Source organism: Pieris rapae, chromosome 8 (assembly GCF_905147795.1).
Source record: "Pieris rapae chromosome 8, ilPieRapa1.1, whole genome shotgun sequence".
Lineage (NCBI taxonomy): Eukaryota > Metazoa > Arthropoda > Insecta > Lepidoptera > Pieridae > Pieris > Pieris rapae.
The window spans coordinates 9,305,995-9,325,548 of NC_059516.1; the positions used below are offsets into that span (position 1 = coordinate 9,305,995).

At 32.0% G+C, this 19,554-nt stretch overlaps 2 protein-coding genes across 4 annotated transcripts in view; one reads left to right on the forward strand and one right to left on the reverse strand.

The window, feature by feature from the left end:
• LOC110998605 (protein tramtrack, beta isoform) overlaps nucleotides 1-19,554 on the forward strand; it is a 297,133-nt gene that overhangs the window by 233,391 nt on the left and 44,188 nt on the right. The window contains exon 5 of one of the 3 annotated variants that reach the window (XM_022267332.2): nucleotides 4,700-5,745. The exons of the other annotated variants lie outside the window; for them this stretch is intronic. Coding sequence (XP_022123024.2) covers nucleotides 4,700-5,730 — 1,031 coding nt within the window. The 3' untranslated portion in view covers nucleotides 5,731-5,745. Of the gene's footprint in view, nucleotides 1-4,699; nucleotides 5,746-19,554 lie in introns of those variants that run through there. 3 annotated transcript variants of the gene reach the window in all.
• Nucleotides 15,211-16,933, reverse strand: LOC110998637 (trissin-like). Its single transcript, XM_022267374.2, has 3 exons — nucleotides 16,433-16,933; nucleotides 15,990-16,120; nucleotides 15,211-15,359 (listed from the first exon to the last, which is right to left on the reverse strand). Exons 1-3 carry the CDS (start codon nucleotides 16,467-16,469, stop codon nucleotides 15,270-15,272), a joined length of 258 nt encoding a protein of 85 aa, XP_022123066.2. The 5' UTR covers nucleotides 16,470-16,933; the 3' UTR covers nucleotides 15,211-15,269.

Genomic DNA, 19,554 nt, shown 5'->3' on the forward strand with positions numbered 1-19,554 from the left:
AGAATATTTTGGATGGAGAAAGAAAGTAAGAACTTCATATGGTTAATGTTTTCAATCTTCAAGTAGTTTTTCTATGTAAGAGGGCGGGAATTAAAAGAATTGGTAGCCAAACCCAACATTATATTACAATTAAAATTCTATAGCCGTTCCACAACTAAGCGATTTTTAAGATAGTTTCTGTCGCGCACGACTGTGTGAACCAGCCACGCATTTAAGTATTTCCGAACGAAGTCGACCTAGTAGTCTAGTCTTCGAAGGTCCCAAGAAAAGAGTTCTCGAGGCCTCTGGGATCTAGCATCAATGGGCACTTACTTATCACGTGAGCCTTCTGCTCGTTTGCTGCTGCTTTGTATTATATTTAAAAATAGTATCTGTCACCAAATTGTTCTATGAAGTTTATTTCGTTTATTTATACTTAATATATAATGATACATAATATGTCGAAATAGGCCCAGACATCAGAAGTAAAACACGAGATACAGTAATATCAGATATCAGTAATTTAACCAATTAAATTTTCTGCGATTCTCTAATGACAACATACTAAAGTGTGCCAGCCTGGTTCTGTTCTTGATTTGTACCGAGACATGCCATTTTTATTGCCATATTGAATGTATGGAGTATCTATTAAATTACATATAATAATATAAATTACTAATATAACATTTTAATAGTCATTCAAACTCGGCAACTCCTACTCTAAGGTAAGGTAAGGTAAGTTAAGTCACATGGCGACATCCGTCACCGACTACGTACGCTTTGCAAATGAGTAAAATGAGTTAGCATGCGGTATTCAGTCCAGTGTAATAGCGAGCTTGCCTAGTTAGATTTTAAGACAGTCTTACTAAGACTGTCTGAATATCGCGTAGTGTAATAGCCCTTTTAATGAATATAACTTATTTCAGGTCCAACACTCGTTCAAACGAGACGCGGTGTGAAGCTTTTATACAAAGGATACATATATCATAAGAAAAACGAAGCAAAAGTAGGCTGCCTTACAAAAGCCACGTGGCGCTGTTCGTGCTTTTGGAAAGGTTGTAAAGCTAGTGTTATTCAAATTCCTGATGAAATTATAACTCGCAACACTCACAATCATTAGATCAGGTACGTATGGTAAAAACCGAGCCAATATCCTTTTTGAGTTTGGTTAGAAACGAAGATTTTTTTGTTGTCATATGCATGTCCCAGCTAACTCGCTTAATTAGCCGTTCAATGAAGCATTACCCAGCCAGTTTTAATAAAAATATTTACTAATAAGCAAACGCTACGGCTGAATATCTTTCAGGCCGCTAGTTAAACGGCGCCGTTTAATTAAAAGGCTAGGCTGTTAATTGAACGGCTGATTAAGCTAGTTGGCTGCGACGGATTACGCTACGGTTGATATCTTTCAGGCCGCTAGTTAAACGGCGCCTTTAAGTTAAAAGGCTAGGCTGTTAGTTGGACAGCTGATTAAGGTAGTTGGCGATATGCATACAGGCTATAATTAATAATGAATACCTAGGTATAAGTGATTTATGTGTATCGTTATGAAACTTTGTGTATATTTATAAAAATTTAATTAAAAAAATTCAAGCGAGACATCTGGCAGTTTCAGTGTCTATTCTTGGTCTAAAGGTTGAATATTCAACCTTTAAATAAAATATTTATATAAATATATATAATCACTATATGTGATGAATGAATATTAGAACTTATAATTCAGAATTTAGTATGAATTTAAGCATTGTTATATTGTTTGAATAAAATGGTTAAACTGTGCCTTATGTTTATGTTTGAATGTGCATTCTGTTTTTGGCTTTTGTATATAATACTTAAATAAATAAAAATAAATGGTATCTGTTTTTTTAGCACCCGTATTCGGCAAAACCATTCAAGGTAATAGATTGATGATCCTTGGCATTCATCGATTCAACTGCGCCCATGGCACTCGATTGAAATCTAGATGGACGTGCACGAAAAAGCATTTAGGCTGCAGAGTGAGCGTTTTCACCGTGGACGATGTGGTCTCGGAAATAAGAAATGAACATAATCATTCATAGCAGTAAGTCGTTAGTGTAAGGACACTTTTATTTGGTTTTCTTTAGGAGCACTGTGATACTGGCTTGTGTCACTTGAAGAATCGCTGTTTTGAAATCGACGTACGGATATTATCTACTGCACAACCTAACATTTAACCACTGGTGCTGAAAGTGAAAACTTTTATTAGTAACCTATACAAAGCAATATTTAATAAATCAGAATTCCAAGTATGGACAGTATTCTCGGTCTTATGAATGTAGTTTATAGGTTTTTGTTTCTTTTTTACTAATCATTTGTACCTAATTTTAAATATAAAAATCCTGTAAAATAAATACCTAAGTAATTTTCTTACTGGCGTTATTTAGGTTACAACCACGTTCAATTTTTATCTTTTCTCGTAGATAATTAATCTCAAATGGTTATATAGAATTTAAAAAAAAATGTTGTAATTGTTACTAATTAAGCTCGGTGGTGGTTTTTATATGTATGTGTTATATATTAAATAAAACTCTTTTTTTGAAGCTGGGTAACAACTGGCTTTAATGGTGTAATAATTAAGTATCGAAAACAAGTAATTTTACGCATCTAAGGGTCTGTTTCACAATGTACGTATAAGTTCTACATAAGTTCCAAATAAGTCATTTATTACTTATTGGTAGGATAAACAGTATTTCTGCGTTTCACGACTGATTGATAGCGCTATTCATCATGAAAGGCGAAGGAACTTTTATCTTTCGAATAATTTATGTGTTGCTTAGCTTTTTGGAACTTCATCCATACATTGTGAAACAGGCCCTTAGTCTAATAAATCTAAATTGACACTTCATTACAAGCGAAGTTGACCTAATTGGACCTTATCGTACATCACAATATATATATACGTAACTTAATAAACATTTCACGGTCACGTAAATTACGTTTGAATTTCTTTTTAATTCCAAGTTAAGATTCTTAAAATAAATAAATTCCATACATAATAAATATGTTTCATTTTTGAAACGTTTTAACACAGGCCCTGAATTTCTGTGTATGTTTTTGGAACAGAATTCCTCATCGCGCGTTGCGAAAGGGGGCTAGACGGAAAAAGTTAACCAAAAATTGTAAAGACGATGCTGCGACATCTCTATGATGGAACGGAACTTTTTCGTAAAAAAATGTACATGGGTGTCAATAGATGTCTCTATCTTCAGATTTGTTATCAAAATGAAACACAATAAATTAATACAAAAAAATATTTTAGGCACTCTTATTTTGAAAAATACTTAAGTTGAGCCTACTGAGTTAAGTTTATATTAGATTATATTTGGTAATAATAAAATAATATTATTATAACTTAAAAGAATATTTCAATTCCTTCACTAATGAATCCAAAGGAACTTCGTTTCTCTTCTCAAGTTTATATTTATAGGCACGTAGGTGATCCGCCATCTGTGCCTGACAGTTCCCGTCCATTTTAGGTTCTTTGAAAATTTTTGAATTATATTATATAATAATATAATATATAAGAGCAAACAGATTGACGCTAGCAACGTTAGCCTAGTCACCAACTAAATCCTTAAGATGTCTATACAATGAACGAAATATCTACTCCATTCAAGCCTTTCGGAACTATATACAATTTTCTGTATTTTCAGTGGTAAAGTTTAGAACGAAAAATGGGCAGCCTATTGTACAAGTAGGTCGATATAGGTTTGCGAAAGCATCAGGTAACACGGGAGTTGTCACCAATTGGATATGCTGCAATAGCAACTTAAAATGTACCGCAGAAATAATGACAGTTGATAAGAATATTGTCACATATATCAACAAACATAATCACTGATAATGCAGACAAATATTTGTAATATTTTTTCCGTGTATAGTTTACAGCTGTCTTCGTGCGGTCACCATGTCAATGAATGAAAATCGAATTCTTTTTGATAATTCGTCACGTTTTTTCGCATTACGATGCTTCTTGTAATATGTATGATTGGCAGTGTTAATACACTAAAATTAAGATTTATCTAACATTAAGTACAATTAAAATAAACAGCATTATTCGGATGATATGTTCGTTAAATTACCTCAATGGTTGTGAAATAGGTAGTCAAAAGCCATACTCAGAGTCGTCCATTTATTGCTGCTTGTTAGTTAAGTGGCTTAGTAAAAACTTATTACCAACACAATTTGTCGGTAAAAGTCGTTGTAAACGTCTTTTTTAAATTTATGAACGAATCTGAGTATGATTAATTAATTATATCAACATAACATTAGGTTTTGTTTACGTTAGGTTTGGTTTTGATTTAAATATTTTAAGCTTGGTTAGTTGAGAATGTTTTTTCTCGTTATCGCATTTAAAAAAAAATATTTTGATAATATATGTGTTGACCATCCCACTTTGTTTTTTATACTAAATTTAGTTCCAACTTTTTTCTAATGAAAAACTATATCTATATATTTATATAACTATCTGTGTATATTTTTATATAAAATAAGAATCCTACCGAAATAATGTTCTACGTGTGTGAATAAAAGAATAGTTACAATTTATTACAATAGTATAATAATAATATATAAAAGACATAAATTGAATTATTTCTATAGTTTTGAATATTTTTGTTGTGAATCATCTTAAGGTTAAACGTTGACTTGTGATATTAATAATTTATAATATATTTGTAACACACTGATACGTTTTCAGATTGCAATTCACCATTACCTCTAGGAGCACGCCATATAATAGAAAAAAAGAAACACATTAATGAGAATGTCTCTGCAAACGATTCACACGGAATAAGCGAAAACATTACAGCTGAAAATATTAACCCAAACAAACCATTTTCTACTTGTTTTATTAGAGAAGATCATTTAATGGTAGGATGTCAAAATGTGGCTTCACCAGATTTACCATCAAAAAATCTACATGCCGTGTCCTTAAATATCAGCTCAGCAGCTTCAATCAACACAGTTGTGTCTTCATGTCAGTCGTCTCCAGGGCCTCTTACTCGATGTAGACGTAAAAAACGTGTTCAAAATTATGATGATTGGAAAGACGTGACTAGAAAGCGCTTAAGAAATGGTGGAAAAGAATACTCCTCCAAAAAAGGCCTTCTTGTACCAGCGAAAAGTATGGGTAAGCCTTGCGCGTGTAAAAATAAATGTTTCACTAAGTTAACACTTGAAGAAAGACAGGATGCATTTGATAAGTTTTGGAAATTAGGTATTCGTGAGAAACAATGGTTGCATGTTGCCAATTATTCATCAAAACAGCACAAGAAAAGGGGTCTTCAACGAGTTTTAAAGAATAATCGTCAATTCACTTACAAGTATTTTTTGCCAAAAGGTTCATCAAAAATAGAGGTTTGTAGAGTTATGTTTTTAAGTACATATTCGATTACCGAAAGATTAGTTCGGACGGCTTGGGATAAGTATGACGGAAGCACTTTGATTCAAAAAGACATGAGGGGGAAACATAAAAATCATAATCGAATAGTCGACGAAGACATGGTAACGTCGGTTTGCGCCCACGTTAAATCATTTGTACCAGTAGAGTCGCATTATAATAGAGCAGCGTCCAAAAGCCTTCATTTAGATGGTGACTTGAGCGTCGCTCGAATGTTCAGTTTATACAAAGAATGGCCTGAACTCAATAGTTATTCAAACACAGCTTCTAGTCTTAGACAGTATCGGGACATAGTAAACACTAATTTTAATTTGAGTTTCCATAAATAAAAGGATACTTGTGATTCATATGAACCAACCAGCCGGCCAACGAAGTCAGTTGCGTTAATGACTTCATAAATAAGTTTGTCTCAATGGGTACGAAAGAGTTTCGAAATCGCATAGTATACTAGTATAACTTGTATGCTCATGTAGCAAAGAAATATGGTATACATATAACACATACATTTTTTGAAAAGAGACACACCTAATACGAGGGTGATTCTGTCCACAGTGATATTGAAAGGGCTTCTGAGCACAAAACAATTTATACACCGGATGAATGGAAATTACTTGTACGTCGGGCTAAAGTAGCAGGTGATTCTTATTAAGTTATAGACGCAAATTAGTCATTGGTGTTTGAATTTAAATATGAAATAAAGAATAAGAACTGGGTTATAAATACAGCCAACAACAAAGGTACTTGGAAAGGCATAAAAGAAGTTTGTGTTGAGGAGACAGCGAGCAATAAAATTCAATACAAATATGCTTTATCTGATGAATAATTTACGTGCATCACCCTTGTGCTTAGAAACAATTCTAGAAATAACATAACTCCAGCCTTAGTCAAAGCTTATAAAGGTCCAATTCCAATCAGTAATGATAAATATAAAGATCTTATTATATATGCAGCTCATCAATGATAACTGCGAAATACCAAACTTTTTCAATTCATGTACGCAATGTTGCTTATGACGGCAATAAGTCTGACTGAATAATTGTGCTAATGGTTGCTTTTTTCATATTTTTGCTGGCTATTATTGTAACTCTGATGTAGTAATTTTTATGTTTCTTTTTTAACTATATACTAATGATAAATATGAGAATCATTGTGATACTTGCTCATGAAGCCATGCTCATAAAATATGATTAATGTTTAAGTTAGTTAAGGTTAGTAATAAACCGAAAAATAATTTATCCCATCCACATAGAATTAACACTATAGTCTGCTTAGGCTATTATAGTCATAAATGAGAACTATTGATAAACATTTCTTAATATAAACTTGATGTATGTCACATTGCCAAAAAAAGTACGACCAATTAATCTGTGTTTTATTTACGACATCCTGATCTATCTATCTATATCTACTCACAGGCCTACTACTTACGCACAGTTAAAATATAATATAACAGATAACATATCCGTCAAAATATTTCTCAGTAAGTTGATAAGTAACATGATGGTAAGGTAACTTCCATTTTTCCTTCAACAATAATATTCCGAGGAATAATGTTGGATAATATGTGACTGTGTTAACTTCAAAGTAATATGTAAAAAATTTTTCTAGCAAAAAAGTACGACCAATTAATCTGTATTTTATTTACTGTGTAATTTAATGTTATTATTTTTATTTTGTTTCAATATAAACCCTTTTGTTTGTTTGTATGCCAATTTTCATAATGACACGATATGAATTAAAAAAGTTATGACCAAAAAATTAACATGATTATTTGAAATAGCTGCTCTATAAAACTTTACAGGATCTAACAAATAGTAAGTTTACTAAGGCAGTATCTGCCGCGCACCACCACTTTGTGAACCAGCTGCCCACTGAAGTATTTCCGAACCAATTCGACTTAGGGTCCCTCAAAAAAAGAGCGTACCAATTCTTAAAAGGCCGGCAGCGCACTCGGCATCTGGCATTGAGTGTCCATGGGTGGCGGTATTACTTAACATCAGGTGAGCCTCCTGCCCGTTTGCCCCAGTTCTATATAAATAATGTACCCTTAGAATATAAGTTAAACTCGGTGATACAGCAGCGTACGTTTTTTTCAGTAAAATTTTATAAGAAACTGAACGGAAAGGAAATCGCAGTATTAGATGGATACTCATTTTGTATGGCCAAAAGAATAGATGCAGTAAAGGATTCTATGATCTGGAGATGTTCGTATGGAAATAAGTGTAGATCCCGGTTCACATACGTTGAGAAAAGGATAATTAAAGCTAATATAAATCACGACCATGCAGCTCCGAAGTACTTAATAAAAAATAATCTATTTTATAAATTGTGAACCATTCATTAGGGTAAAAGTGTGTTACTTTATCTCATATTACTTACTTTACTTACTTTATTTATCTTATCTTACTTGTCACACATTGATTTGGAATTTGTTTGTTTTGTTGTTGTTTGATCTTTCTTTATGCTTAATTTTGCTACTAGTACGGTAGATTATGGGGGCGAAAAATTATGGGTCCGATTTTTTTGCTACCTAATTGAAATCAAAAAGAAATTGACGTTACTATCAACTTAAAACTGAATTATGTGTGTGTAATTTTGTGCTGAAAATTCAAACCCAAAATTTTTTATATTTAAGTAATATAAATTTTTACACTTTCCATGAAATATTTGGATTGTAAAAAATTTATAGGACAATTGTATTGCGAATTTTATAGCCCTGAAAAGTTGTAAATCCGCCATTGGCTACTAGAGTCACAGAATAAAAATATATGATTATATGTATAATTGTTTCATTATATCTCTACCAGCAATTAATTTGAGGAATATGTTTAAAGAAGACACTTTTTTACCGGATTGAAGCTACGTATATGTGTATATTAAATAATTATAAACTTAAAATGATTTTATATAATTATATAAAAATAATAAATCAACTCCGGGAAAATAAATACAGATAATATAACTTTTTCAACAGCTGTGATATGCTTCTTTGAATGTCAAAAATGTTGATTGCAACACCTTTTAGTCTTCAGTCACCGTGACCACGCCCGCTGTCAATTTTATAATTATGTTAATTATTTAACAATTATAATAACGGTTATAATAATACATAGCTTCAATGTTCCGGTAAAAAAAAGTGTTCTCTTTAATGTGTAAAAGCTATGTTAATAAAAGACAATACCAAGGAATATGTTATTACAAAGTTTTGGTTCTAATACTACTAGCTTTGCGTTTTAGGTTACCAATCTAAGCCATGATTAAAATGTATATATCAGTTTTCCGTTGATGTTTTTTGGACCACTGAATGGCCAATCCTTTCACGTGGGGTTATCCTATCTGCATCCCAATAACCAAACCCTACAAAAACAATCCATTTTTGGTAACGGATATAACGTCTTTGCTCTTAGACTCATAATTTAAATATCGTAAAAATAATATTAAAATATACATATCTATATTTAAAACATATCAAATTTGCTTTTAAGGTTAAACTTTCCAATATGACCCGTCGATTTTTGAGGTTTTTTTGATGGGAGATGGAAGAGGGGATGGAGAAATACCCCCTGTGTCATTCCCAACCTGCGGAAACCCATAGTTACGGAGATATTCATGTTTAAAATTTTAAGGCTAGAATGGTAACAATTTAGAAATGTGTCCCTGAATTTGATAATACTGATTATGTTAGTGTCTCTTTACCTTTAATGGAACACCTCCAAGTTATTTTTTCTGCCGGAGTTCCGTCTAAATATTAATAAAGATTATTTAAACCTGTATAATGTATAGAAATTCGTAAATAAATCGTACATTTTCCATTGCTTATTTTTTTTTATTTTCAATTTATCCCTAATGGGAAAGGCAAAGGACTTTAGCCATACAGATTCCATTAGTTATTAGAGACGTGACATTTTGCATCAAAATCGTTTTTTGAATTTGTCGATAGTTTTTTTTGAATAAAAACTTGAATTTTATTCAAATATAATATAAATATTAGTTTTAATATGATAAATATTAGTTTTTATATGATATAAATATTAGTTTTTTATATGTTTATTGATGATTTCAGAAACAGTTCTTAGAAAAAAGAAATTCATATACTAACCTAACCTAACCGAACTAGATAATCATTCGGTTTATGAACGGCTCCGGCGCTACGGAAAACGCAGCCCCTCCACCCTTGCGTACCAAAGCACAGGCATTTCATGCCTGTGCTTTGTTACGGCGGGTGGGGGCTGCTCTTCCTCCGCGCCTCCGATTTTATATACACTCTAGGGGTAGGGCAGACAAGACCACGTGGATAGTGGGGTGCTCTGATTCGGTGTTGGGTACTTTTAGGTTATTAAATAAAATGTTATTAAAAAAAAAATATTCATATACTAACCTAACCTAACCGAACTAGATAATAATTCGGTTTTTGAACGGCTCCGATTATTTATATACGCTCTAGGGGTAGGACAGACAAGACCACGTGGATAGTGGGGTGCTCTGATTCGGTGTTGGGTACTTTTAGGTTATTAAATAAAATGTTATTAAAAAAAAATATTCATATACTAACCTAACCTAACCGAACTAGATAATAATTCGGTTTTTGAACGGCTCCGATTATTTATATACGCTCTAGGGGTAGGACAGACAAGACCACGTGGATAGTGGGGTGCTCTGATTCGGTGTTGGGTACTTTTAGGTTATTAAATAAAATGTTATTAAAAAAAAATATTCATATACTAACCTAACCTAACCGAACTAGATAATAATTCGGTTTTTGAACGGCTCCGATTATTTATATACACTCTAGGGGTAGGACAGACAAGACCACGTGGATAGTGGAGTGCTCTGATTCGGTGTTGGGTACTTTTAGGTTATTAAATAAAATGTTATTAAAAAAAAATTCATATACTAACCTAACCTAACCGAACTAGATAATAATTCGGTTTTTGAACGGCTCCGATTATTTATATACGCTCTAGGGGTAGGACAGACAAGACCACGTGGATAGTGGGGTGCTCTGATTCGGTGTTGGGTACTTTTAGGTTATTAAATAAAATGTTATTAAAAAAAAATATTCATATACTAACCTAACCTAACCGAACTAGATAATAATTCGGGTTTTGAACGGCTCCGATTATTTATATACACTCTAGGGGTAGGACAGACAAGACCACGTGGATAGTGGGGTGCTTTGATTCGGTGTTGGGTACTTTTAGGTTATTAAATAAAATGTTATTAAAAAAAATATTCATATACTAACCTAACCTAACCGAACTAGATAATAATTCGGGTTTTGAACGGCTCCGATTATTTATATACACTCTAGGGGTAGGACAGACAAGACCACGTGGATAGTGGGGTGCTTTGATTCGGTGTTGGGTACTTTTAGGTTATTAAATAAAATGTTATTAAAAAAAATATTCATATACTAACCTAACCTAACCGAACTAGATAATAATTCGGGTTTTGAACGGCTCCGATTATTTATATACACTCTAGGGGTAGGACAGACAAGACCACGTGGATAGTGGGGTGCTTTGATTCGGTGTTGGGTACTTTTAGGTTATTAAATAAAATGTTATTAAAAAAAATATTCATATACTAACCCAACCTAACCGAACTAGATAATAATTAAGTTTTTTGATTACAAATAATTAATTTGATCATAAGTTACAAATAATCTATGGTCCATATTGGAAAGTTTAGTAGTATCGATACGTCAAATTTTTCGAACCCATCACTAATCGATACGTGAAATGGTTGATGTTTGACATCAGTTATTTGTCAAATTCATTGTGTTATGGCGTGTTATGGAATGATATTTGTCCATTTGTATGGAAAGTATAAATAAATATATCTCATGAACCGTAAGTTTCCGCAACTTAATACTTTACAAAACGCTTTCTTATGGTGAGTACTATCTACAAAAAAAATTTGAGCATTCAAATCGACGGGTCATATTGGAAAGTTTATCCGCTTTTAATTATTTTAAAAACTGGTGTTAAAATCTTATGCCAATATCTTATTATTGGCACATTTGAACTGTCATTTTCATACAAAGGTCTATCCACATACACCGATCCGACCTACCATGGACCTACCATGATAGCTTGTATCAACAGATGGCTATTACAATCCGTCGATTGGTTACTGGCACACTTTTATCAATATTTGGATTAAGGTGTCTATATCAGATGGTCAATAAATGGATTGAGATAGATTATTAGGATAGACCATCGGGACCTTTCAGCCAGTCAATTAGACTGATCGAAGATACTCCGTATATGTTTGAGGGATTGTTCACCGTCCATCTATAGTACGGTTTGAATTAATTCATATTATATTTTCAGTTAGATTCACGCAAAAACTTAATGGGAGAGTCACCGCAATTTTGGATGGATTCACGTACTATTTGGCCTCTAAAAAGGACTCAGTTACCGTATGGAGGTGTTCTCATGGAAGAAAGTGTAAATCACGCTTTACGTGTATAAACAATCAGATAGTTAGATCCAATATACTTCACACGCATTCTGCTCCCCGATTTATGATACGAAATGACGTCTTATACAAAATGTGAACCATTTTTTTGTAAAACGAATCAGTTATTTCTCATCTAAAGCATTGTTAATTTTTTTTATTCCTAAATATACTTAAAAATCGCATGTTTCAATTAATTTTGCTCAAAATCTACTCTTCCTATCCCAAATTTGGCACAAACGAGAGATGTTCCATAAATAGTAACAATGTTATGATTTACATTCAAGAAACAGAAGTCATTTGTTTGCGACGTGAGAAAACGTGTTCTTAAAAATATCCCTGCTTATAAAATGTTACTATGGAGCTGGTAAATTGAACTTGAGAGAAATAATAGTTCATGCTTTCATGTGGGGTTCTTGCTCCTCCATATTCTACGGTTGCGCCTTGGTGTGCTACGAACCCAGCCCTGAATTGAATTAATCATTTGTTTAATTAAAGAAATTGAAACTATGTCGTAGTCGAATTGAAGATTTCTAAAGTACATATTTATCATACATTTTAGCTTTAAAAAACATATTAAATTGAAGAAAACCGAAAAATCATAATACGGAAGGAAAGGAAAAACAGAGATTTTATTGCGTACTCATTATCCCTTAGTAAATTACCTATGCCAGGATTTAAAATATTATCGTTGATTTGAATTAAGAATATGAGAAGTAGTTTAATTTAATTTTAAGTTATATTATGTAATTATTATTTTTGTTACATAATAAATATGTCGACTTTATTTTTTTAAGAAAGAAAAAGTAGTTTTAGTGTTACACCTAATAAAACACAACTAAAAGACATTGAGTATGCTGGAATGTGTGAGTATGTTAATTGGTATGTATTTGAGAGTTGATATAATGTTATATGTGCGAATAAGATTCTTTGAACATATCCACATTATAATATTTCTCCCAGATTAAAAGGACTATAGACCGGAACTAACATAAATATATATATATAAATAATATAGCTTTCGGCTATCATAAGAAAAAGGACATACAAATGTACATATTACTGTCAAATTGTTACCCTTAAAATGAATTATTTTTTCATAGATAAAAACGAGAGTTATCAAATTGTTTGTTGCCTTTGATGCTCTGATGAAGAATACGAACACTTCGAGTTGAAGAAAGCAAGATTTAGGTTATCCAGTAAAGTTAAGGTACAAAAGCTTGTGTATAATTTAACTATTAGTTGTGTATATAGAAAGAACACACATTAGATGGCAACAGCAAATTATCTTACAAGGAATTAAGACTGTATTTAATTAAGGTTTATAGTTGAGTTATATGAAATGTGTAAAAGTATGTATTGTGTAAATTTTAATACGTAAAAGTAATGGCACTAGAACTTCAGTAATTTAAGTTAACAAGGTAGGTAATATTTTTTTTCTTTTACAGGTAATACAGACTCATACACGTAAGGATGCAATTAGCAATTAATTTTAGCAGATTTTACACATAAATTATAGTCTGATTTTTAATTCCGTAGAATTCTGACAGCTGTCATTTTTTTGACATTTCAGAGATTACAAACCTTTTCGGCCGGGCACTTTTTTCAATTTCAATACCAGTCCGAGTATCTGACTCTATGCATACATTTTATTTTTAGTGAATGTATCCATATTAAGTGCGGTGCTCATTAATATTTAACGGCGAGTGATTAATTATTTTTTCACCCTTTCATCACAAGTAGTATCAATCGATCAATCAAATCATTTATTCCAATTAGAACAGCTAAAATGGCACTTTTGAACGTTAAATAAACTATAAAGATGATTCTAGTTGCCCCTTCCAAAAGGTTTAAGTTTCATGTAGAGAAGAATGGGCAAGAAATTCCACACTTACGGTTTTGAAATAGAATTTACAATATTTGTATACATTACTTAAATAATTATGTGCGAAGACAATTTAGTCCCAGAATAAAATTACTATTCAGGTCTATTATTGTTTTGTTAGTATATAGTATTTAGGTTTCGATATTTGTATATATATGTTTCTCACATATCGAAACAATGGAATATTATACATTAAAGAGTAATAAAAGTGAGAAGGTAAGTTTACCAATCGTGGGCAGAGGCAGTCGAAGAGGCAGTCGGTTCTCCGTCTTTAACACAGTTACACCTCTGTTTTCTTCATTTCTAAATATAAATATTTTTTTAAAGAGCAGTTTATGTTTTGACTGGCAGTTTAGAGCCACCACCCACATGATCACTTCTACTAAACTAATTTGGTTTCACTAATTAATTACTAACAAAGATTAGATATTTGTGTGATGTATGGATCCCTATTATTTTCGTCCTTAACAAAGTTACACCACTGTTTTCTCAATTTCTAAATTTAAGTTTTCGTATAATAGTTTCGATTCTAATTTGTCAAAATATGTAATCCAATCACAAAAACGTAATCGGTTTGACAAATGACAATCTAACAAAAACTTCATCGTCTTTTGTTTTAAATTAAGGCAAGGACCTTCTTATAGAATTTCAATTGTTTTATTTCAGATTTTCAATATATAACATCTCAAAAGGGTAACCCACTGATAATGTACCTAGGATACACCTATTCATTGAAGACCACGTTGAAGACAGGTTTCACAATTTGGCGCTGTTCCACTCACCACTGTCGTGGATGCAAGACACGACTATACATGGACAAAGACGAAAATATATATTATATGAAGAGCTATCATAATCATGAGTCAACATTTAAGTCACAAACTTAATATGGAGGCGCAAAACTCTTAGTCTACTTAGTTATTCTTATTCAATTGACTTTAGTGTAGTTGTGATATATATTATATGTATATATGTGAAAAATTAAATTTCTTTTACACACAACATCATAAACCATTAAAAATGTGATTGATGATATGAGAAAAAGATAGTCCTACTGGCAAGAGCAGATAACATAGAAAACAATTATTATTTTTAAGTATTCAATAGAAATACGCTAATACTGGTATACAACCTTATATTTAGGGCTATTAAAATTAAATATTGCTTATATAAAGGCTTTTCATTGATTATAGAATCGTCTTATAACTTATCTCTCATAATTTACAGTGAAAAAGCAACTATCAAATGCGTATATAGACCCGGGACATTAAGTTTTGTTAGAACCCATTAAATGTGTGATAGTCCCACAAACAAAAGACGTTATGTTAATACCTTTTATGGAATAATAATATTTAAATTATAGCTGTTAAAAATATATACTATTCGATACTACTGTAGTTTTTTTAATACCCCAAAAGTTAACTAAATTAAACACAATTAAATGTTTAAATTTTATTGATCCGTTTTATTTACAATTGTTGTTTTTTGTTTTCACTTTTATTTTATTTAGAGATGTTAAGTTTATATAGAATCATAGACTTCGATTGGATCTTGGCTCCAGGTGTCCTCGACGAGTATTTGAGGAAGCTCATTGCGGGAATGGGAGTACATCTGTAAACAAAATAACTTTTTATAAGTCCCTAAGTGCCTTATATTATGTTTAACTGAATAAATACTGACAAATATATGCTTTATGAGACAAATAATATCTGTCTAAATTATAGCAAATGTACAGATATGCTTACAAACATTTACATCTGCAAATACTTGCCGCAACAAATCTATATAAAAAAATATTATTGATTGATTTCTGTATCCGTGTTATGGTCATTTATAAATCAAATAGGCAAGTAGGAGTGCAGCCTCTTGTGCCTGACACACGCCGTCAACTTTTTTAATCTGAGACAAGCCGGTTTCCTCACGATGTTATCCTTCACCGTTTGAGCGAATGTTCCGCACATAGAAAGTCTATTGTTGCACAGCCGGGGATCGAACCTGCGGCAACAAGTGGCAAAAAAGCCTAGAAATAACTTATTCAGAATATAAAGATACCAATGACTATCCGATGTTCCTAGGTGCATCGGAAGAATACATCAGTCATGTACAATTTATATCAGAGTCATCCAAATTCGTTTAGGAATTTAGTGAAATACAAAGAAAGGTACACACACATTAAAACTTTCAGAAGATTGAACCGGTAAATGATTATGAATATGAAAGAGTAACGTATATAGAACCTACCTCTGCATTAAACCCCCTCTTCCTTCTTAAGTAGTTGAAGCAGCAAGTTCTAAAGTATCTGGTACCGCAGGCTGGGGCGCACTCGTCACCACAGGACTGGCAGTTTAGAGCCACCGCCCACATGGTCACCACTAACAAAAGGTTTCACTAATTAATTACATATAAAGATTATTTATGTGATCTACGGAAGAATTTTAACCAAAATGTGTGTTTAATCATAGCTGATTTACAAAACATAACAAATTTGTGCAAATCTATTTGATTTTAAAATTTCATAAATTAATTTCTACGTTAAAATAGTTCATATGCAAAAATATAGATAAATAATAATAAATTCGTATGCAAACATGTATATTTAGTGCATCGAACACATTGATTAATAATAATCAAGGGAAAACGTTAAATATATTATTTTACATATAATTCTGTATATAAAATCTCACCACAAAGAATCAAAAATACAATAGCCAGTTTGGACATTTTAAACCGATAACAGAAAGGCAGATGGAAGATTGAAAACAGCTGATCGAATGATGGGAAATAGAAATGGAATCCCTTTTTATATTGCAAGATTCACGTAGGTGCCTCATGGAGTGTTTGCGTATTGTTTTACAGAACATGTGAATATCATTTGATAACCTATATTCGCTCTATTAAACTGAAGCTCTTCGCTTTTAATGGAAGTATGTGTGAAGTGCTTGAGACGCTCTCTTGCAAACAAGCCTAATATAAAACTAAATCAGTCCCACGTTACATAGACACAATACACCAGAACACTTAATCATTATTTCCATTATTTTAAGGAAATGTCGTAATCTTTACGAAATCAAATGGACATCTGCTGCTATCAATGGGCGGTGCGTTCTATACAGTTCATTCTAAAAAGACTTTAGAAGGGAGGACCAAATTGCGGTGGTCATGCAGGAAGAGATATAGTGGCTGTAAAGCTTCTCTGTATACCATAGATGGCAAACTTTCTTCAGCAGCAACTGATAACCATAATCACGAATTATAAAATCCCAGATCGTTTCCTTATAAAAATGCAAAACTTTCACATCCCCATATCGCTGTGGAGCTGTGATATACCACCCCTACTTCTGCCCTAGTCAGATGAATATAAAAAATAGTAGTATACACAATCAACGGCAATCAAAGCCTTCAGGTATCTGATATAGGTTTTATTCCGTAACCATAACATAACCATAGCAAAAAATTATTTAAACAATTACTTAAAATAATGTAAAAAACAACTCCAATTATATATGTATGTGTGATTTATTTGCAATATAAGAATTTGAGTAAATCTAGGAATTATAAATTGTTAAGTTATAATTGAATAAAAAATCATTTTCATAATTTTTTGTTTTATTTTCCATGATAAAAATCCACTGTACATATTACAGTTACACAATAAAGTACAAAAACTATATAAAGCCAGAAACATACTTTAACTACAAGACAGTTTAGAAATGCTGAATTTTAGACTACGTGACGGCAGAAAGTTTAAGTTTAATAAATTTGTAATTTAATTACTTATATCATACATACTATTATCGAAAAAGTATATGACCAGTACCTATAACTTTTAAATCCTATGAATTCTAATGACCTTTAATGCACACAAATAATATTGTAAAAACCAGAAATCGGGAAGTTTCATGCCTTTTCTTAGAAAGTGTACTCATTCTAGTGTAAATAACCAAAACAAAAGAATGCTCAAAGATTAACTTAGGTTCTAACAAATAATAATATTACGTGTAAATTTATTGCAGCATATATGATACACTCCAAGCGTGGCAACCCCATTGTCGTCTACGGTGGGTACAGATATTCCCTGAAGCACACAAAGGACAGCTATGGCGTTCTCATTCGGAGGTGGCAATGCTCCACCCATACCAACAGAGGCTGTCTATCATCCATCATGACAAACGATCATGTCATTGTCCATATGAAAAACGAACACAATCACCCGCCATCTCGGAAAAATTCTAAAGACTTGATATCGTTTAAGATAGAAGTGAAAAGTGATCTTCAAGTTATGTAGATCAAAAACATTAATAAGGAATTTTCAATAAGGAACTAGATTACCGGCGCCAGTACTGGGAAACTCGAAAATGCGTTCGGGATAGTTTAACATTTTGGTAATGAGCGATTAGCGCTACAGATATCAAAAGAACTATTATTAAAATATAAATTTAAATTCGATAGTGTCAGAATTTCTATATTATAATTGATTTGTAGATTTCCATATCGTGGAATATGAAAATAATATAACAGCGTCTACCCGCGGCTAAAATCGGTGGCGAATTCGGCCAAGGGTGGTGATATGAGCTCGTAGTTCGAATCGCCAGTAACATCCTCTACACTAGAGTAGTGTAATAAATGTTATAACAATTTATTTATTATGTTAAAAAATATATTTACTTAAATAATATTTTTATAACATTGTTATTCAATTTTTACAACAGCAATGCTAAATTAACAAAGGTTATTTCTGAAATTCTAATGTAACTATCAATGCAACCTGCGTTAAACGTTTAACGCTTTTGGAGTGGGGAGATAGAAAGAGACAGAGCGAGGATGAATGCGTCCTATTTTCATCTCCATATTTCAAAGTTTCACTTTATCCGCGCAGTCCCTCCGCTCACTATATTTTAAAGATAACAAAATGTAACAAAATTGAACATGTTAATATTTAGCATAACAAAATTATAAACTAGAACAGCAATGTTTAACTTAACAATGTAATTTTTAGATAATATAACAGAAATGTATCATAAATGTTATGTATGTTACATGTTATTTCGTTATATTTTTAATGCGTTAAGTAAAATTAAAATTTAACCCCACTTCTACTCTACACATGTCCCTGCCAGTTCTTGAGTTCTGCCGTACTGAGCAGCAGACTACTCAAAAAGCCGTAAAATTAGGGTACGATTTGATTATACACCAGGCGATCTAGGGTGCTGCCCACCACTTCCCCGATATTTTTTTAAGTATCCCTAATTTTAGGGCGTGTGTAGACGCTTTAAGGAAATCTAGTTAAAACAATTGACTTAATGATCTCACGACCATTTTATATTCAAAGTCTGTGTTTATAGCTTTATTAATTATTTTTTTCTAGCAAAATCAGAATAAGGGTTAATAAGATTGTAGGAGTTCTGGAATACTCAATGTATATTTTATATGTAGATATTGTTTACATTATTTATTATTTTTTTATTTATTATTATTAACAATAATGGCTGTTAAAACATAATTAAAACATGACTACAACTAGTTTTTATGTATTTATATAAAAAGTGTATAATGTTTCATGTTAAACATTGACAAATCTTCAAAAATCTTGACTACAATCGAATAATTCAAAGTTTTTGTATAATGTGAAAATTAAATGTATACCCATCTTATAATTATTTTATTTGCCAAATGTTGATTTAGTTGTATAACTTTCTTGGTACTTATAGTATTTTCAAAAAAAACGAGTGGCACTCGGAGACCAGCCGCGCTTTCGCTACGTCAGCGCGTCATCGTGCCAGGTTAATTTTCGTTACGGAATTTCTTG

Excerpts from the sequence above, each read along its gene's own strand:
- LOC110998637 (XM_022267374.2), bottom strand. The coding sequence starts at position 16,469 with ATGTCCAAACTGGCTATTGTATTTTTGATTCTTTGTG. Across the intron at positions 16,121-16,432 it reads TGTATTTTTGATTCTTTGTG|TGGTGACCATGTGGGCGGTG; the intron begins GTGAGATTTTAT and ends ACCTTTTGTTAG. Across the intron at positions 15,360-15,989 it reads AGAGGGGGTTTAATGCAGAG|ATGTACTCCCATTCCCGCAA; the intron begins GTAGGTTCTATA and ends TTTTGTTTACAG.